This window comes from Cydia strobilella, chromosome 16 (genome assembly GCF_947568885.1).
Source record: "Cydia strobilella chromosome 16, ilCydStro3.1, whole genome shotgun sequence".
In the NCBI taxonomy this organism is placed as follows: domain Eukaryota; kingdom Metazoa; phylum Arthropoda; class Insecta; order Lepidoptera; family Tortricidae; genus Cydia; species Cydia strobilella.
This window is the reverse complement of record NC_086056.1, coordinates 2,174,753-2,197,254: the sequence shown is the minus strand read 5'-3', so window position 1 is coordinate 2,197,254 and position 22,502 is coordinate 2,174,753. Positions and strand designations below refer to the sequence as shown.

Here is a 22,502-nt window from a genome sequence, read left to right as displayed (position 1 = left end):
AATGAAAAAATCTGGCGTCCACTCGGGATCGTTACCATCAACTTGTTTTGAAATTCACAACACGATAAAAAATTCACTTTTGCGTAGGTGTTAAGCTTTTCTCATTTTAATATCGGGAAAGTGCTTTATAATATTAAAATACCTGTCTGTATAATATAGGTATATATGACGACCTGTCTGGCCTAGTGGGTAGTGACCCTGCCCTTGAAGCTGGTAAGGGCATATATTTGTAGTGGTTGTTTTCTCTGTAAATATATTTTAGTAGGTATTTATATATTATACTAGCTTTTGCCGGCGACTTCGACTGCGTGTACTTAGTAACAGCAGCTGAAGTATAGCGTCTGGAAAAAAATTCATAGCAATCTAAATTTGAGCATATTATGCACATAAATTAGCAGACACTTCATTAATTAGCTCAATTCCACCCCGCTTTTTACTTTCTTAAGGGATGATTTTCGGGATAAAAACTATCCTATGTCCTTCTCAGGGACTCAACCTATCTCTATGCCAAATTTCATCTAAATCGGTTCAGCGGTTTAAGCGTGAAGAGGGAACACACAGACAGACAGACAGACAGACTTTCGCATTTATAATATTAGTATGGATGGATATATTATATATCATTTTCTAAGTACCCCAACACAAGCCGTATTGCGCTTACTCAATTTGTGTAATAATGTCCATTTTATTGAAGTAAAACTTCTTTAGGCGCGACTAGAGGGTAACTAAGATTTTTTTTCTGACGGAAGTAACGCTCAGTAACACACGCACAATAGGATACACGTCTAAGTGCCAACATAGCGATAAACATATCGTCAAAGAAGTTTTACTTTCGCGTAAACACACTTTTTTATTTTAATATTTTTAAGAGCATTTTAAATGTTGAAAACAAGCTTGTGCGGACAAGTCTGAGCTGTGTGAACGAGCTAATGAGCTAACTGATATGATTCCAATATCATTCTAATATCGGTTTGATGTCAGTGCACGTTCGAATGGGTCTGTAAATATTGTGGCTAACAATATCCAGCATTAGGACTCGCACTTTAAAGTTTAACAATGCAATATCCTAAAAATACATCTTAATTTTTAAGAAATTAACATCTACTATGCAGACAGTAATGCCCTCATATTTATACTTCCGAGGGTTAAATCCAGCCTCATCTACCTCACATTAACCTAAATTACATCTTACTGCTCACAGTTACGGTCTAATGTTGATTAATCGCGGACACAGCTAAATCACTGGTCATCTATTCTGTGCCTGTAGATAGGCTTGGGCGTGAAAATATGTTAGGTAGTTCGACTTCGGTAAAAATTAATTTCGTTGTCTTGTTTATGACCACTCTGACACGCTTCTATTATTGTCTTTTATCAAATAAATAAAAAATAATTGAGTACTAATGAAAGAAAGAAAATACATTTATTTAACGCCACAACAGATTACATATAGTGTGTCAAAGGACATTTTAAACATAGACAGAGAGACTCATACTATCTTTGTCTTACACTAGTACTAGCATCCAAAAGAAAAGGATGAGTATAGTTTGTTTGTTCTTATTTACTGCCAATTTGGTTTGACCAACTACATATGGAAAAGGAAACATACAGACAAAAAAAAACATTGGACGCTAAAATACTCAGCATAATGCCGGTAGATTATAATTCTCTTGAGAAAAAATTAAAACTAAATTTCACCCAATAGAAAAAGCTCCACTCCGTTACATTTTTTGGGGACCAAAACCAAGACAACGAAAAGAATTTTGACCCAGTTATTGTGTAAATATATGTTTTTTAATGGTTTTGAAACTGTTTTGGTGTTCCCAGGTTATATTTGATGATGAAAGGTGTTAATTATGACTAGCTGTAGGTTTAAATTAAATATTATGTGCACCAAAATCTATTTAAGAAAGGTTACTTAGGGTAGATATATTATTTAGATCTAGTTTATTTTACGCACTAAATAAAAATATGATACAAATAAGTTTTTAAAATCTTTCGGTTACTTTAGTTACACTCTGTATATATAAGTTTAAAACCAGAGGTGCCTAACATTTTTTGTCAAAATACGATATTTTCTTGCCTTTTTTATCAGTTTCGCGTATCACGTCCTTTTAAAGGGCTTCCTGTTCTAGTCATACTTTTACTATACAATTTTCCTTCCTTGTCTGCCTTTGAAGCTGGAATACTTATACCGTTTAGCCGGACCGTTAAGATCACAAAGAAATGGCAAAGGAGGGGGCACAACATAAAAAGAAACTTTAATTTTGAATTAATATTTTCACCTCGATCAACGCTGAACATTTGTATACTTTATTCATAAAATCTACAAAAGAACAAGTGTTAAAATATATACAGGTGACAAAAAAATAAGTGCATTCCCGGTTGCCAGGAAGGTTTTGGGATTATTTTACTATGGTACCAACCACGAAATCGCAAAAAAAATTACCCTCCCATAGAAAATGGACCAGCCAAAATGTATGAAACAGCCAAATTTGACCGCTACAGATATGACGAAACAAACAGTATGACCGCTAGGTGGCGCAAGCGCGAGCAGACGTCCGTTCCGTAGCGGTGCGCGGCATCTACTATGGCTAAACACCAAAATTGGTGTGGGCCGCGTGTACTTGTAGTGACGCGACGAAATCGCGGGCCACGCCTGCTGACAGTCAGTAAGGATGAGCTTCGCTCTTTCTGCTCGCTCTACCGACCTCTTCTGTGTATAAACGCAATAGTTGGAAGCGGCGAAAGAGACACATTAACCTTATATGGTGCTTATATGTTACAGGATAGTTTTCCGTATAATTAATACTGACCGTAAAATAAAACTAAACCGTAAAATAAAAAAAAACTATTCAATTAATAAAACTATACAATTTAAATTTTCATCCCGCAAATGCGGAAAGCCAATACAAGAATTCATTTTGTCGCGTTCAACACATACCCGTAATAACTTCCGTTCCGGCAAAATGGCTGCACTTCCGCTACAGTTCCACATTTCTTACCTAAATCTACGAGAAGTTTTATTTTCTTCGAGTGCTCTGGTTTTGTCGGTCGAATTTTTCGTGAAAATTATGTTGGATTTAGTTTTGCTCTCGATTGCATATGTAAATATATGTAAAGTCAAGTGTAAAAATATGGGTGCACACTCTTCTTCTTCTTTATCCTCTCCTTATCCCATTATTTGGGGTCGGGTCTCCTCACTTTTCTGCGCCAAGTCGTACGATCTTGGGTTGTCTGCTCAGGCAATTGGGCTTTTTTGAGGTCTCTTTCTATGTTTTTCCACCATGTGGAAGGGGGGCGACCTCTGCCTCTCCTCGTCTGTTCTGGTAGGTTCAGCACAATTTGTACCACGTGGTCTTCTTCTCTTCTTTTGACATGGCCATACCAACGAAGACGATTTTCAAGGATTTTATCCGCGATCGGTGCAACTTTGAAACTACCTCGTATGTATTCATTTCGGATTCTGTCCATTCGGGTTACACCTCCCGCCCACCTGAGCATCTTCATCTCATTGGTATGTGCCTTTTGTTCGTGCGACTTCTTTGTTGTCCAACATTCAGACCCGTATAGTAACGCCGGACGAACCGCCGTTTTATACACCTTACCCTTGACCTTTATGGGGATACGTGGGTCACACAGCACACCAGTAAGTGATCTCCATTTTTGCCAGGCGACATTAATTCGGTGTGACACGTCCGCGCAAATATTGGCATCGGGTGTAAGTATAGAGCCAAGGTATTTAAACTTTTCTACAGTAGGAATAGGTGTTGTTCCGATGCAGATAGTTTCCGGTGTACTGTTGCCACTAAACGGACATTTCAGGTATTCAGTTTTGCTCCTGCTAACCCTCAACCCATATTTTTCAAGTGCATTTGCCCACATGTTTAACAGTTGTTGTGCGTCATTTGCCGTGCTGGCAGCCAGAACTATGTCATCGGCGTACATCATGGTCCACGGTAGCGGAGACGGTATATCCCGGGTCAGGTAATCCATCACCAAATTGAAAAGAAGTGGGCTGAGCACAGATCCTTGATGGACACCCACTTTGACCTCGAAAGCTTTACTAACACCAGCTAGGCTTCGGACTCTAGTGCTGACATTGTTGTACATGTCTTGTATTAGTTCAATATAGTATTCTGGTACCTGTTGCGTACGTAAAGCCTGCCATACTAATTTGCGGGGTACTCTATCGAAAGCTTTTTCGAGGTCAATAAACGTAAGGTGTAGGTCTTGGTTGTTGATCCTATATTTTTCCATCATGATCCTTATAGTTTGTATTGCATCAGTGGTTGACCTGGATGCTGTGAAGCCGAACTGGGTTGGAGATACTTGCGAGATATTGGAGATTCGTTTGTTTATCACTCTTTCCCAGATTTTAAGCGTATGTGATGTAAGTTTTATGCCTCTATAGTTTTCGCAGTGGGTTACATCACCTTTGTTTTTGTAAAATGGTAGTATGTAGCTTTGACGCCATGACTCAGGTATGCATTTGGTGGCTAAAATGATGTTGAATAGCTTAGTGAGCCAAACCGCGGCTTTGGGTCCGAGGGCTTTCCATAAGTCTGCAGGAATCTCGTCTGACCCTGTAGCTTTTCGGTTTTTCATCTTTGTCACCGCGTGTCTTACTTCAGCTATAGTACCTCGGGTATTGGTCCGTGCGTTGGTTTGCATGGTACCGGGTCTTGGTTTGGGAATTCTTCGTTTAGAAGTTGTTCATAATACTCCACCCACCTTTCTCTTATTTGGGTATTGTCTGTTAAAATGGTTTGATCTTTACTTTTTATATATTTATTAACTTTAATATCTAAAGTAGCTCTATTTCAATTTTTTGCTATTTTTGATGGGTGCACACATCATACTCAAAAATATGTCCCATATCTCAGTTGTATGCACACATATTTTTACACTTGACTGTACAGTCAAGGGCATAAATATATATACATTCCCAAAGTTTCAAAAATATGTGTACGCTCTTAAACCCTAGAAAATAAAGTTGTGTTCACATATTTTTGAGCCATTTGTCTCGATCGATATTTTTGCATTCGACTGTACAGTCACTCAGCATCAAAAATAACTGATCAGACTACGCGTCAAAGTATTTTTTTTATACCGATAAGATAATGTTTCATGTACATATAATATTTTCATTTTTAATTTAATTTTTATTTTCATTAAGTAAGTAATTGCAAACAACATCAATTAATGCATCCGTCTCATTCTGTCGCATAAGCGCATCCTTTACGTGTCTGTTTGCCACCAAATGGATGCAATGTTATTTGTTCTTTTTGACAAATATTGTTCTGTTTTTGTTTATTTTTATTTAAATCCTACTCTTTATTATATACGAAGTCTAATAATAATGTCAAAAAATTAAAGATATAATAAATTACAAGTAAATTACTATAAGAAGCGTCAATAAAAGATCACATTATCCCTCGATTATGAAAATGTCGCTTTTCTTTCATTCGGAATACGGGTGTTTTTGTCATCAAATGATACGAGGTTGAGTAAGTATAGCGGCGATATTTTGTAAAGCCTGACCAGGAATATATGATCACGCGCCATGTTGCGGAATTTCACTGGAACTAATTTTTTCATACTATACTGAACCCCTATACATGAGAATAACAGCGCCCTCTTGACAATGATCATATATTTCTGGTCAGGCTTTAGTTCTTAAAATGTGCCGACCAATAATAAATACGGCAGGGCTCGTCAACCTTTAACATCGGGATAATTTTATTAATACCTTATACCTTCTTTACACAATAACGTAACTCCATAAGTTGTAAATGGGCATATGCCCTTTTGTATGAAAATAAATGTATGGACCTTTGTGGAAGCGATCGGGAGGAATTAATAGGGGACGATGCACGCTTGGCTAGTCTGAGCATAGTTATGTATAAATAGATGTCATATCAGGATCTTCTGAGTACATTTTAGAGTTTATTAATTAATGTACTTATGTATTTATGTGACGACCGGTCTGACCTATTTGCTAGTGACCGTGCCTGTGAAGCCGATGGTCCTGGGTTCGAATCCCGGTAAGGGCATTTATTTGTGTGATGAGCACAGATATTTGTATCTGAGTCATGCGTGTTTTCTATGTACCTATTTAAGTATTTGTAATTTGTATATTATTTATATCGTTTTCTGAGTACCCACAATACAAGCCTTCTTGAGCTTAATGTGGGTCTTAGTCAACTTGTGTAAGAATATCCTATAATAATTATTTATTTATGTAGGGGAGACTGGGGACACTTCATCCTTTAATAAATTCATCATCGTTATATATTATTAAGTATGTAAGAAATATGTATTAGTATATTAAATATATATATCATAGTATTTTGTGTTTTGTATATGTAGTTTATTATGTTTTTAGTGGTTTGCAATAATTCCTAATTAAAATTTTCTTACTTTTCTCCTTGCACTACATCTCTGTTCATTATTAAGTCCGCCATTTATATCCGTGATGGGTAAAGACGTAGTTATATCAACAACCGGGTAAACAACAGGTCTTACGTCTGAGGAGCGATCTCGTCCAGTTTACGGCGCCATTTATTACACGCGGAGTGCGTCTGCTCTTTATTGCCGGGTAAGTGTCTGCAGCTATTTGTACAGTCGAAGGCAAAAATATTGATCCAGACAAATGGCTCAAAAATATGTGAACACGACTTTATTGTCTAAGGTCTAGCGTTCACATATTTTTGAAACTTTGGGTATGTATATATGTTTATGACCTTTACTGTACTTTGTAGTGCTGGGAAACGAGTCTTTGTAGTGTTGGGAAACGAGTCTTTGTAGTGTTGGGAAAGACTCATGTTTATGGAGTGTTGGAAAAGACTCGAGACTTTTGATTCTTTTGACTCGAATCAGGTTTTAGACGCTTGGCATTATAATTTAAAAAACTGAAACGGGATAGCGTGCACTTACTTTTATTATTTGGCCTGACGTTTCGAACGTGACATTATGTTCTTGGTCATAGAAGATGCCAACATTTTCGCACCAGACTGATCCGTTTAGCTTCAGAATTGTCACCTGACAATTTTAGGATTTCACTTCTTTTAGATTTCACACTTGTGTAACGTTTGAGGTGACCTAGAAATTTACGTCGTATCCGCTTAAAGTACACTTGGTTCATGATGTACCAAAGTTGCTGAAATATGAAATTTCTACGCCACACTTCAAGAGTTAAAACTTTTAATGATAGAAAAGTGGATGAGTAGTTCGCTTTAATTTGATAAAACTTGGACCAGGGATTGAAATTTATTGTAAATCTATTTTTCTATCATAGTAACAAAATAATAGTATTTGTATTACCATTAGCGCCATCTGTGTGAATTATGTAGTAACGTGTTTTTTTTTTTAAATTAAAACGTCAGTTCATTTGCAACCCAATTTGAAATTTTATTAGGTTATGGGCCCAGCACGCTTCCACTGCCAAGCATTTATAAAAATCCCCAAACATAAATGTTAATATTTTTTCCCTTTTTATTGTGGGACTTACCACATTACTATCTAAGTTGTATATGCGTACGAATAGAAAAGCTGAAAGCATGCGTACGCATCTTCATTCATACTGATGAGCGATTTCTCATATCGTTTCATCTGTGGCTTGTCAAAGATGTGCTATTTAAAAAGTGACCTTGAAATTCAAATTTTGAATTTAAAAGTGCCGCATAAACCGGTGCCTGCGATGGTTTATTTGCTAAAGTATAACGATATAAATAATAAACGTAAAATATACTCAGCAGATATTTTTAAAGCAGCATTTCTTTTCGTTAGCATTTGCTTTGAACTGGCTCAAAAATAAGTATTTGTAAAGAAACGTCTTTTTAGCGGCGACTTTAATAAAATATGATGTTTATTGCATTACTTTTCTGAAACGTTTTTTCTAATATTAATGTGTCTGCTAAAAGATTAATTCGTGGTACACTTACTTTTATCATTAAATCCAAGTTGAACTTGAGAGTTGAGAAATTGCAACAATAATAAAAGTACTTAAACTATCGTGAGACATATTTCAAAATATTTATCAGTACGGTTTTTACTCACTATTATTTTTAGTCGCTTTTGGCGACATGTTTCGGATTCTTTGGGAATCCATCCTCAGGCACGAGTGTCCGCGGCGGTTGTTCGTCGTGCACTGCCCGCGCCGCCCGCCTCGTCGCTCGTTGCGCACGCGCTGATGGGGCGGGGGCGGGGGGCGCGGGGCAGTCCGCAGATGGAGTCGTCAAGTGAAGGTATGTCGGTGAGACCGGAAGGAATCTCTCCACTAGGTTGTCGGAACACATACGCAGCGTAAAGAACATGGACACCAGGAACTCAGCTGTGGCAGAGCATGCGAACGATATAGGCGCGTCCCATTTCATTCGTTTCGATAAAGCGAGATTACTGGTACGGGAGAAATGTTTTGTGCCGCGTAAGATTCGCGAGGCGATTGAAATTTCACGCCGCCCTAATTTCAATCGGGACGGAGGCTGGATGTTGCCACCTGCATGGAAGCCTATAATACCTAGGGTCAAGCGGCAAGTGTGTTGTGACGATCGCGGGGACATAGTGAGTGCAGTGTGCTTGACTTCGTTCGATACAGCCGCCCTACCAGACCTTCACTTGACGACTCCATCTGCGGACTGCCCCGCGCCCCCCGCCCCCGCCCCATCAGCGCGTGCGCAACGAGCGACGAGGCGGGCGGCGCGGGCAGTGCACGACGAACAACCGCCGCGGACACTCGTGCCTGAGGATGGATTCCCAAAGAATCCGAAACATGTCGCCAAAAGCGACTAAAAATAATAGTGAGTAAAAACCGTACTGATAAATATTTTAATAATAAAAGTAATCGAAATTAAACTATCGTGAGACATATTTCAAAATATTTACATCAAACATGATCCGAAACATGTCGCCAAAAGCGACTAAAAATAACAATGAGTGAAACCGTATTGATCTAAATATTTTTAATATAACAAAAAAAAATACGTATAAGTATAGTGTAAAACACTGCCACTTTATGTACGAAATATCATTTGACATTTGCCAATCGCTTCTCGGTGAGAAACATCGTGAAACATAAGTCAGTTTCTAGGATTAGGTTGCCGAGCGGAACGCAAGATCTTCAAGGTCGTATCAAAATAAGATCGAAACCTTAACAAGTTATTAAATCTGAATCAGGCTCTGTGTCAACCTAAAAATGTCTGTCAGCTTCAAGTATAAGTACAGTCGCCATCAGATATATCGGCCAAGGTGCTCACAAATATCTGAACACGCCTCTATTGTCAAGGCGCTAGGTGCGTGTTCAGATATTATTGAGCACCTCGGCCGCTCCGACATATCTGATGGCGACTGTACAAGTTGTACCTAAAATTTGCTGAAATATGAAACAATTTCTACGCCACGCTTCAGAAGAGTTAAAACTTTTAATGATAGAAAAGTGGATAAGTATTTGGCATACTCGTAAATTGATGTAATATTATAAAATGGATAAAACGTTTGCTCCCTCTTGTGGACTGAAATAAATAACTTTTAGAATATAAACGTGTTTATATTTTCTGAGAATAATAAATACATTTTAGGTACAGGCTGAAATATACCGATATAACTACTCGTAAATAATGAGCTTAAAATGTACGGACTCAGCAGATTCTAAGTAACATTAAATTTCTTTTCGTTAGCATTTTCTTTGTACCGGCTCAAAAAAAAGTATTTTTAAAGAAAAGTCTTTTAAGCGGCGACTTTTATTTTCTAATATTAATGTGTTTGTTAATTAGTCCAATTACGTTTACCATTGAATTGAAGTTGAAATTGTGAAATAAAACTATGAAAACGGATTATATCGCGTATATCGATTTTATAATACATCCCGACGTTTCGAACCCTTTACAGCGTTCGTGGTCAACGGGTGACTGAGGAAAAATTACAAAGTGCAAAAATACCCACATACTAAAATAATAAACAATCATAGACTATAAACTTTAAGGCTGGTTGTACATGCAAAATCGGTTCATAAGGCTAGTTATACACTACAATTATTTTCAAATAAAGATATATATATATATATATATATACGCGATAAAAAAAAAAGTGAGTTGAGAAACTGCAAAAATAATGGAAGGATAACAAAAAAATATACCTATACATATTGTTGAAAAACCTGTTAGAACGTACGAAGAAAAACATCGTGAGGAAACCTAAGTCAATTCTTTGGAATTTGCCTTCGCCAAAAAAGGGTCAAACAATATTACGATTTTAAACACCTATTTTAATACCAAAATTAATTTGGAGTAATTTTAACTTGACGTAGTTTAAATTACTCCAAATTAAGCGAAAGACTGCACTTCAGGTTCTAGGAGTACACTTCGAATCGCAAAAACTAGTTTGAACCGGCGAAAACCGGAGCGGTGCCAAGTTTCTGAACCGCTGGGGGCGTGACCGCTGTAACCAGGGAAATATTGTGACCATAATATTCAAGGCAAATAAGTAGTAAAAATATGGCCCATTTATGATCAAGAAAAATATTTTTTTATCATTAGTACTTATATTTTTACTACTTATTTGTTTACTCATGTGCATACAAATACTGTATAATTATTTGTTAATTGTAAAAAACGTGCAGTTAAATATTACGCGTCTTTTCCTTGAATCGTAGCAAAATCTAATTTTAGCACATTCTATTGTTAAAGAAACGTAAAACTTCATAAAAAAGGTACAGACAGTGTGGGTGGGACAAAAAAAAATTCCGACGGGATTATCCCGGTCGAAACAGGACGCGTGGGGCCAGCTAAATATAACGTTGAAAACCGTTTTAATGAAGACGGAAAAGGTTGCCGATCGCTGACGTGTTCGGGTTTGGAATGTCAGCGGTTGTAACGGTAGGGATTAAAAATCCCTTTCATTTGTTTCGGCCGGCTTTTGCTGTTTTTATTATTACGTTGGAATATTTTTTGCTGTATTGGATTGAGTAATGGATTGTGTTGCGATTTTAAAAAGGTTTTATAATTGGGATTTGTATACGTAGAAATCACACGTTAAACAAAAAAAATATAACGTTAGTACCTAAGACTGAAAAAAACCCTAAACACAAGAAAAATTTGATTTTTGTAAAAATCTGATGAATACATTTAAACGTACATATGTCCCTGTAACGTAACAAACCGTAGGAAAGTGTTAGTCTAGGTGGCGCCTGTTCACGACAAAAAAGTGCGATAAACGGCAAATGATGATGATGGAATTTCCTTTACCATAGTTGGTCCTTTTAACGTAAATATTGTTTTAAGAAGGGGAGCCAATCAAATTTTGACAAAATCCCCCCCCCCCCTTAAGTTTCTACAACGTACAAAACTTTTTTGGAAACTTAGGGGCTTTGGCATCAATTCCGTATCACTACATAGTATAAAACAAAGTCTGTCCCTATGTATGCTTAGATCTTTAAAACTACGCAACGGATTTTGATGCGTTTTTAGGGTTCCGTACCCAAAGGGTAAAAACGGAACCCTATTACTAAGACTCCGCTGTCCGTCTGTCCGTCCGTCTGTCCGTCTGTCCGTCTGTCCGTGTGTCTGTCTGTCACCAGGCTGTATCTCATGAACCGTGATAGCTAGACAGTTGAAACATTCACAGATGATGTATTTCTGTTGCCGCTATAACAATAAATACTAAAAACAGAATAATATCAATATTTAAATGTGACTTTTTTTGCTGTTTTTTTTTTCCGTAATGGTACGGAACCCTTCGTGCGCGAGTCCGACTCGCACTTGGCCGTTTTTTTTAAAATAGATAGTGATTCAAGAGGAAGGTTTATATATATAATACATCAGCATTGCACCCGTGCGAAGCCGCGGCGGGTCGCTAGTCATAAATAAATATTGGTGTCAATATTACGGACTATAAAAGCAGCAGCGAAGAAACATGGCAAGTATTTTAATTAACCAAGAAAAGCAGCTTACGAACCGATTTGCAGCTTGCCGAGCGTTTCCAACGTGTTCGTAGAGAAATAATATGCTTATGAATTTAACTAAATGCAGGGTACATTAGGTTTTAACTCACTTGAGGTGAGGCGAAATTACAGACTATGTACTTTAGCCAGTAGAATTTTACGTGGGGATTCTGACTGCCCCGAACTAGTAGCTCAGTTGCTGCGTCTATATGTTCCCTCACCGACTAGAGTTCTGTTTCGACCGCGTTGTCGCCATTTGTTAGCGCTGCCACCAGTACGAACTGTGTCCCGCCGTAAATCACCGCTTGTTCAAGCCTTGCACCTGCTAAACTCACTCCTCGAATCAGCACCAAACTGTGATGTGTTTGCGAGTGGATGGTTGGACGTGTGTTATGAATGCTTGAGGTTCTGCGAGACGAGGAATGAACGGCCTTCTTCTGTTATATGTTAATTTAGATTTGTGTACTATGTGTATGAAATGTCTATTGGTTTCACAGTGCTTTGGATCACTGTAATGCTGTGAAATGTAATGAATAAAAAATAAATAAAAAAAATAAATAAATAAAAACTAAGTTTATATTCGAAATATTGTAACTAACTGTAATTTTTTTTTTTTTTTTTTTTTTTTTTATATTCTAATTTACAACTTAATTACTAAACATTTATATTCTCGCCAAACTGTTAATCGGCTGATTAAAGAACGAACTAATGCATTTTTTCTGCTGTGGACAATTAATTTTTATTTTTTTGCAAAACTCATATTTTTACAAGCAAGCAAATACCTACAGTTATCTCTAAATAAATAAAATAGAATAGAATAGAATAGAATAGAACATTTTTATTCAACATCACATGAAATGGCAGAGTTAACAGATAGCGTAGTACATTTTTTACAGATAAACCTTAAATTTAGACTTACAAAACTAAGAAATTGAGTTGCACATCAGAGAGAAATATTCATGCGTGTTAAATAGGAGCTTGCCTCAGCATAATGTTGCAGTGTATTTACTACAACGCTGGTTTTCAGGCAGACCCTTGATACATTATCCCTTACTCGCTGTTAGTCGAAAACTAAATGGCTTAGAATTATGTTAACATGTATGTATGAGTGTAAACTATGTTTTAGAAATTGGACAGAACAATTGCTGGTATAGTGTGTAAGCAGAATTTAATAGTTACATATGTATTAAAGGAAGTATATAAGCTTATGATAGATAGATATGAGTGCAAAAATACTTAATATAGATAAGAATAAATAAAGACATAAGGTGCATAGATATAATCATTTTAAATATGACGGCGTGGGTCTAGTACCAAGAGGTAGCGAGTTTTGTATTGCTAAAAGATATTGTTTAAACCGCAATTTAAAACTACTTATTGTATTTAAGTTTTTGAGGGGTGGAGGTATATTATTCCAGCATTTCGTTGCTGTATATTTGAAGCTACCTCGAAATGCAGCAGTATGGTGACGTGGTAATACCAACTCGTCACAAACCGATCTGATGCCATACAAGCTCGACCTGCTTGCGCGCCAAGTGAACTTATCGAACAGATACTCTGGCTCTGATGTTTTAAAAACTCCAAACAACAAAGATGACAGGTGCAGTTCTCTGCGAAATGCCATTTTGAGAATACCTGCTGAAATGATGTTTACTTTCGAAAAAATATCACATTTAAGGTAATAATGTTCATTAAATCTGTGTGAGTGCGAACGAAATGCAGTGCAAAATTGATGTTAAAATTACATTTTCCGCCCTCAGACCGGAAATGGTCAACTTTCAGCCCGCTGCGCTAAACGAAGTTGCCGTTTCCGGCTCCGTCGAACAGAAAAATAGTATACTCATCACGGGCAGTAAATAAGAAAGCCTCAGATCACATGTTTGTCGACCTCGGCTCCGCCTCGGCTGGCAATTACATGTAATCTGGGACATTTCTTACTTTACTGACCCAGGTATGTAATATGGGGCATTTTCTATGAAAAGGGATCTTATTGTCGATGGCGCTTACGCCGCACAGCGTCGCGCGGCATTGTATTTATATCGGAGCATCGTTAATAATAGAAAATATCACATATATGGGACAGGAGCGGCGAGTCCCAGGCCTTCCCGCGCATAGATTAGTATATGTTAACTGTTCCCGCGGCCGGGGGGACGGTGTGTAAATGCATTTCCCACTCCGAAAACAAGAAAAAACGTATGTAATATATACCTAGGTGTGTAAAGACTGTAAAGTACGAACATAGTGCAAAACTACAAAACTAGCAATACAAAACTTAGTGTAAACTACCCGAAACTATACAAAAGCGATCTCCTCCAGACACACCCATTAGCACGATGCTGTCGGCCTAGATTCCTCTTTTGTTGCCAGAGTGGCTTTTACCTAGGGCATATCGCCGCTATACTTACTCAACCTCGTATCTGCAACACTCATTTGATGACAAAAACACCCGTATTCCGAATGAAAGAAAAGCGACATTTCCATCAAATGCTTGTTGCAGATATGAGGTTGAGTAAGTATAGCGACGACATAGGCTCCTTCCATCGCCTATCTCTAACCAGTATAAAGCGACCTCCGTTTCATCATCATTGTCCCGGCAACATCCGAAGCAGGATGTCCCGGGTTCAAATCCCATTAAGGGCGTTTATTTGTGCTTTCAATATGAATATTTGGCCCTGAGTTTATGATCTTACGATATACTCGTATGTATGTATAAGTATGTATGTCGTACGCCTAGTACCCATAGTACAAACTTTGTTTAGCCTGGTACTACGTCCATCTGTGTAAGACTGACCCCATTTATACATATTAGCTTTCGTCTGCGTATAATTTGCGTAGCAAATTTTTTACCCAGTCTGCTATTTATCGATTCCCCATTAACTTCCACCCCCCTTTTCACCCCCTTAAAGAATGATTTCTCGGATAAAAACTACCCTATGACCTTCCCCGGGACTAAAACTATCTTTATACCAAATTTCAACTAAATCGGTTCAGCGGTTTAAGAGTGAAGAGGTACCAGACAGACAGACACACTTTCGTATTTATAATATTAATAATAAAGTATGGATTTCTTTATTAAATGCCGTCCACTCAGCAACCCAAGTAATGTTACATAAGTATGTACAGTAGTGTTTATCCCCTGATACTCATCATTCGCTTGCCCTTGTCCCATTCACTTGGGGTCGGCGCAGCATGTCTTTTTCTTCCATACCTTTCTGTCACCCGTCATTTCATCATTCATTTGCGTTAGTTTCATAGCATCTTTCACACAGTCCATCCACCTTTTCCTCGGTTTTCCTCTACTCGTACCTCCCTCCACATGTTTATCCCCTGATACTATAAGTACTTTAGTATTACTGACAAAACTTAGCTTTTTAAGACTCTATTCAGTACGTCGATTTTGAGCTCTTTAAGGGGCTCACCAGTCCGCCTGGCGATATCAGCCTGTCATTTAGAACTATGGATGGTATAGAAAGATGCCAATCTCTTAAGGCAGAATTGTTGCAAAAGTAATCGCTTTTAGCTTTAAATAATAGTTCCTAATCTCTCCGGTGGCGCTAGTTAGGCTCTGGGACATAAGGCAACAAATAACCCGACCAAATTACGTAGTTTGTTTTTGGTAGTATTTCGGTGTATGGTGGCGCAGCCTAATTACCGTTTTTTGATGGACACTTTTCATACATAGAGATTTGGCTTCTTTATATAGTCTCCATGTTTAGAACAACAAGTTGACAGTTCCGAACAGTGACAGGCCAGAGACTGCAGGCGGACTGGTAATCAGTGGGGTCCTTTAAACGTGTTAAAGAAGTTAAGACTACAGCAGAGACTGGAGTCCTTTTTAGTGAAGATTCAAATATTTTTAAAACCGGTATCATAAAACGATATTTTCACATATTAAAGAAATTTTTTATAGACGAATCGCCTGATGGTAAGCGATTACCGTCGCCCATGGTCACCCGCAATACCAAGGGGTTATAAGTGCATTGCCGGAATTTAAGATGCGAGTACGCTCTTTTCTTGAAGGTTTGAACGTCGTATCGGTCCGGAAATACCGCAGGCGATAGTTTAGCTACGCGAGACAGGAGGTTCTGGAGAAATGCACTACAAAGAATCTAAAGGGGCCCACTGACTATCAGTCCGCCGGACTATATGTGCCTGTCAGTTAGAACAAAACTTTGACAGTTCCGAACAACTGACAGGCTGATATCGTCCGGCATACTGATCGTCAGTGGGCCCCCTAAGTTCCGATGAAATGTTTTAATCTAATCATGGAGACGAATCAATCATCGATCGAATCTAATCATGGATAAAGGAGCTAAATCTCCAAGAAAAATGACAAGGTATGAACAGTGTTCATCAAAAAACAGTAATTAGGCGGCGCCACCATACACCGAAATACTACCAAAAACAACCTACGTAATTTGGTCGGGTTATTTGTTGCCTTATATGGTTCATGTTATACTCATGTCCCAGAGCCTAACTAGCGCCACCGGAGAGATTAGAACCTATTATTTACAGCTGAAAGCTGGTCACTTTTGCAATAGTTCTGCCATAAGAGATTGTAGTCCTTTCTATACCGTCCATAAATCTAATGATCTAAATGTCACTGTCATGGAGACTATATAAAGGAGCCAAATCTCTATGTATGAAAAGTGTCCATCAAAAAACAGTAATTAGGCGGCGCCACCATACACCGAAATACTACCAAAAACAACCTACGTAATTTGGTCGGGTTATTTGTTGCCTTATATGGCATAAGCCATAAGTCATAAGTCCCAGAGCCTAACTAGCGCCACCGGAGAGATTAGAAACTATTATTTAAAGTTGAAAGCGGTCACTTTTGCAACAATTCTGCCATAAGAGATGTGCATCCTTTCTACACCATCCATAGTCACTGTAAATATTTCCTTGTCAAAACTACCTAAGGAATCATGAAGGAAGTAAATCTCAACGCGATATTACAAGAACGAACATTATCTTTATTTGATTTAGTTCTTGAGTCAGTTGCTCTGAAGCCACTCAGTGAAGGATCTCAACTTCATTCTGCGGCCTCTGTTCAGCTATAAACGATTATATTCATTCTGAATTTATAGCACTTTTAGGGTTGCGTACCCGAAGGGTAAAAACGGGACCCTATTACTAAGTCTCTATTGTCCGTCTGTCCGTTTGTCTGTCTCATGAACTGTGATAGCTAGACAGTCGTAACAGACAGCTAAACTGTGGAATGAACTGTCGCCTGCGGTATTTCCGGACCGATATGACCTTCAAACCTTCAAGAAAAGAGCGTATTCCCATCTTAAAGGCCGGCAACGCACTTACAACCCCTCTGGTGTTGCGGGTGTCCATGGGCGGCGGTAATCGCTTACCATCAGGTGATCCGTCTGCTCGTTTGCCTCCTATTTCATAAAAAAAAATATATCACAGATGATGCATTTCTGTTGCCGCTATAACAAGAAATACTAAAAACTTGGTGGGCGTATCCGACTCGCACTTGTCCGGTTTTTTAATTATTATTTCAACTATACGCCGCGAAACATAACATAGTACTGAAATAAAAAAAGTAAACAGACGTGACGGAATGAACGTCATAATCGCGACAGTAATGCGGCGACCAACGTCACTCGTTTTTAGAGAAGCAACTGGGTGCAACGCATAATTGTTTGGCCGGATACCGAATACCGGATGTTTTGCCTGACAATCGGCCGATTATTCGGTATACGACCGCCAAATATTCGGCCGGCGGTAAGCAGCTAGGTTCGAAATGAGTGCGCGTACAAGTGAGTGGAATGTTTAAATTGTCTTGAAATAATAAACAAGTACCATTACGACCGTGACTGTTTCTTAAATCCAATTTGTTTACTCCGAAATCAAGCAAAGTTACTATCTGGTACACGGCCGGATAGTAGGTCACTATCCGGTATCCGGCCGGATATTATAGAAGGGCTGGATACCGGACAGTAACCGAATATACGGTGCATCTCTACTCGTTTTATCAAGGAAATGGACAGATACAGCGGCGGCAACAAAACGCTGCAGTTGACATCTGAACATCACCTTTACCAATCCAATTTTTATCCAAATCCAGCGGAGCGAGAACACAATCCCAGATATTTTTATCATGTTTCATTTCTCCAAGATCTCACTATGAATCCTTGTCGAGATCCCCCGAGGCTTTTGATCTTCAGGCGTTTGTTATTTCTCTCCAACTTATCAACGTCCTATGTTCCGTTGAAAATACGTTTTCATTTTACAAAAATCGACCTTAAGTATTTTGCAATAAGTTGCGAAAAAATATATCAGCATGTTTTACGATGGCCGCTTTTCGTACTTTATCGTTCGCACTAAAGTTCCTTTTTCCTGAGAACTACATAATGTGTGGACTTCTCTCCTTTTAGCTCAGATTTGTAGTGTGCCAGTTTATTAAGTGTACTATAGTGTTGTTTGTAGTTCATTGTTTAAAGGAAAAGCAATGGCGGATCCCTTATTTTCTACGCTCATCTTTTATTTGATTCAGACCATGGCTGTACCTAATCGTATGATAAGTATTGCATTAGATTTTGTTAAATCCCTCACAAAGTGGAGAAAAATGGGGGAAGTGACTCAAGTGACACGTCGAAATATTTTTGCAATGGTTCATTTAAGTAAAAGATTATATAAAAAACAAACTAATTTTATTCTGTGTGACCCTGCACCAACTCAATTTTTCATTTTCGCCCATGGTTGACTGGTAGAGAATGCCTTCAGGCATTAAGTCCGCCATTTGTTCTCTTATGTATTGTGCAATCATGTTTAAACAAATAATAAAAAAGGCATCTTATTAGGGTTCCGTACCTAAAGGGTAAAAACGGGACCCTATTACTAAGACTCCGCTGTCCGTCTGTCTGTCTGTCTGTCACCAGGCTGTATCTGATCAACCGTGATAGCTAGACAGTTAAAATTTTCACAGATGATGTATTTCTTTTGCCGATATAACAACAAATACTAAAAACAGAATAAAATAAATATTTAAGTGGGGCTCCCATACAACAAACGTGATTTTTTTGCCGTTTTTTGCGTAATGGTACGGAACCCTTCGTGCGCGCGTCCGACTCGCACTTGGCCGGTTTTATTTTGCTTCTTTGTATTTGTATCGGACTAAGTATGTCTCTTTTGTTCCAGACGCGCAATGAAACGCAGACGCACCTAGCATGCTGTGCACCACACGGCTGCTCTGGCAGCTGCCGCTCCTCACCACAACCCTCGCCTTCGTACTCGACAAGCAGAACCCCTACTCGCAGTTCCGCAAGTGGAACGCAGCACTCAACGGCACATTGGAACTAGAGTTCAAAACTGATCAGCCAAACGGTCTGATTTTGTATACCGATGACGGTGGCACATATGACTTTTTCGAGCTGAAGCTCGTGAATGGGGCGGTCAGGCTGAGGTACAATTTGGGGGGCGGCGCGCAGATTATCACGGTTGGGAATAATCTGCATAATGGACAGTGGCATAAGTTGCAAGTGAGTATCTATTCAGGTTCTGGGTTCTAATCCCGGTAACCGGTAAGGGCATTGTAGCCGCCGTGCAGGTCTCGACGACAAATAAAAAGACTTCGATTTGAAGTAAACTTATAATTAATAGGTGCTACTTTACAAGGTACAGTTGACGTAAACGGTTAAAGGTGTAGAAGTGGTGGTAATAGTATGGAGGCTGATGCAAAAGTGAAAAAGCTAATTTTGAATGGTAAAAACGTAGTCTAAATTTAGGTGCCTCTAATTGGCCGCGATACAGGTTATGTGGAGCGCTCCTATTGGTGCATTTAAATAAGCCTCCGCATAGTAAGCGAGCCCGACGGCTGCGTTTAGCTACTGCATTATACAAATAAAAGGTTGCGTTCGCAACAGGCATTCATTTGTGTGATGAGCACAGATATTTGTTTCCGAGTCTCGGGTGTTTTCTATGTATTTATGTATTTTTATATTATATATATCGTTGTCTAAGTACCCACAACACAAGCCTTCTTGAGCTTACTGTGGGACTTTTTTTTTTTTTTTTTTTTTTTTTCACGCAGGGGTAAATGCATTTACGCATCTCGCCCCCCGGGCAATGGGGAAGCCCATTGGGGGGTGGTATGTGGGGCTCGCTCCTCCCAAGGCTCCCTCTGTTAGTCAGAGAGAGAGGAGGAGAATACCCACTAAAATCCCCTGCGGCGTTTCCGTCACCTGCCGTTGACGGGAGGCGCCATGTGATCGCTAGCATTCTAACCACGACGCCTCCCCAGCGGTCCTGGCTATTTATGCCAGGACACCCACTCCAAGGAGGGGAGAGTCAGAAACGCTTGACTCTCCCCATATTCCGTAGAGCCTTTTAAATTCTGCGGGTCCCCAACCCGCTGGCCCTACTGAGGGAGAACGCCATTTGCATTTGCAAATTGTACGCGTCTTCTTCCTCTCCGTCTGCGCCGGTTCGGGGGCGCATCCGCACTTTCCTCGCGCTCCCTCTCCGCTGCCTCCTTCCTCGACATTACTATATCACAGAAGGAGGCCACCGCATCCCAGGATTTCTCGCTGCGCAACATTGACGCCACAACACTGTGCAGCGAAAGATCCACTACTCCAAGGACTGTTACCAGGTCCGCCCGTTCCCCAGCCCAGCGATTACACACCTCCAGCGTGTGCTGGGCCGTGTCATCAATATCCCCACACTCGTGACAGACAGGGCTGGCCTCTCTTTTTATTCTGTGCAGGTAGTGACCGAAGCACCCGTGTCCGGTCAGCACCTGCGTCAGTCTAAAGCCCACCCTACCGTGTTTGCGGTCCAACCAGCGGTCAAGCGACGGGAGGAGTGCCCCTATGGTGCGGGTCCCATAGGGGGAGTCCTCCAGGTCTCTCTTCCACTGGTTTCTTTCCTTCTTCCGTGCTCTTTTCCGGGCAGCCCTCACCTCTTCAGGGGCAGGGTACTCACCTGTGTTCCTGCTCCTGACCCTTTCCTGGTATGCCTCAGCAAGCGTGCCAGCCTCAAGCTCCCACGGTGGGGTCCCCGCCAAAACACACGCCGCCGCTCCCGCCCCCGTTATATAGCCCCTAACTATTCGGATGGCCACTACTCTCTGCGGCCTTCGTAGCATGGCCTTGTTCTTCTGATGTAATTTGTCTGCCCATATGGGTGCCCCATAGAGGGCCATGCTACGGGCAACGCCCGCGTAGAGGCGTCGGCACGCAGCCGACGGTCCCCCCACATTCGGCATAAGCCTGGCCAACGCTGAGGCAGCACCGACTATTCGAGGAGCAAGCTGTCGGAAGTGCTCCTCGAAGCTCCACCGCCTGTCCAGAATAAGTCCCAAATAATTAATGTGGGGCTTAATCTGAACCATTTCCCCGCTTACCCGTAGAGTGGTTCCTGCAGGCAGGTTTATTTATTTCATCGTAAGGTCGTCTAGTCAATGTGGAAAAGACCGGCATATAAAATTTTTGATTGGGAAAACCGTCATAATATTTCCGGCAGACGGTGACTCGCCTCACAAAATGGGCCCCAACAAAAAGCGACATCTAGAATGGCTCAAGGGCAACACGGAAATTACCTTATATTATTATTATGTAATTAACGTATTTTTAAGCAATTTGGTTCAAATCCTAACTGCCCTCGCACTCGTCAGGTGGCCCGCCGCGACGAGCACACAACACTTACGGTGGACGGCGTGACGCGCGGCGCCATTTCCCGCGGCAAGGAGTTCGCGTTCGGCAAGTTCGGCACCAACTCCGACGTGTTCGTGGGAGGGATACCGCCTTCGTGAGTAAACCTCTTATCTTTATTACTTCTGGTCGTACATTACTTCGTATGAGGCTACAGCGGCTATACTATTGCTATATTCTAGTTTACATGATGCGCGGATAGGTGGCGTTGTATCAGTTTGCGTAAATACTAAATCGCGCTACGTAGCTCGATTTTCTGCGGCAAGGAGTTCGGCACCAACTCCGACGTGTTTGTGGGGACCGCCTTCGTAAGTACTTACTACCCTTTTCTCTTTTATTCCTGGTCGTACCGTACTCCGTAAGAGGTTGCTCTGGGGCTGTACTATGGCGCTCTGCCGCTTCATTCTAGATTACATGATGCGCGGATAGTGTCAGTGGCAAATTTCCCTTTTTTTTAAACTTCATCTTAATCATTTATTATTGACACAATTGAAATACTGATACTGCTGAGCTTTGAGCAACATCGGCTTCCGACACGTCATGTACTTGTGTCGACACAGCAATATCAAAATATTATCGATAAGTTAGGTTAGGGCATTTATCATATTAAGGAGGAAGGAATAAAGGTAACCAATTGAAACATTTTTTACTATAAAATACAGTACTTTGTAGAGGTAACATCACTATCGCGATGAGAAGTCGGATTTGTCGCTCGACCGATCCGAAATTTGTATTGGGCGAGCCAAATCGATTAATCCAACAATTACGCGCGATAACTCAAGAATCAATCTGCTGTCAGTGAACGTTAGAATTGGCCTGAATATTCCTTTCCTTTTCCAACGTATGAAATTATAAACCGCCAACACATTTCAACACATTACAATGTAACATTATACCAA

At 39.9% G+C, this 22,502-nt stretch overlaps 1 protein-coding gene across 1 annotated transcript in view; it reads left to right on the top strand.

The window, feature by feature from the left end:
- LOC134748368 (neurexin 1) overlaps nt 1–22,502 on the top strand; it is a 211,810-nt gene that overhangs the window by 15,734 nt on the left and 173,574 nt on the right. Inside the window, exons 2-3 of the mRNA XM_063683153.1 lie at nt 19,091–19,431; nt 21,567–21,700. Of these exons, the coding sequence (XP_063539223.1) occupies nt 19,120–19,431; nt 21,567–21,700 (446 nt within the window). The 5' untranslated portion in view covers nt 19,091–19,119. The remainder of the gene's footprint in view (nt 1–19,090; nt 19,432–21,566; nt 21,701–22,502) is intronic.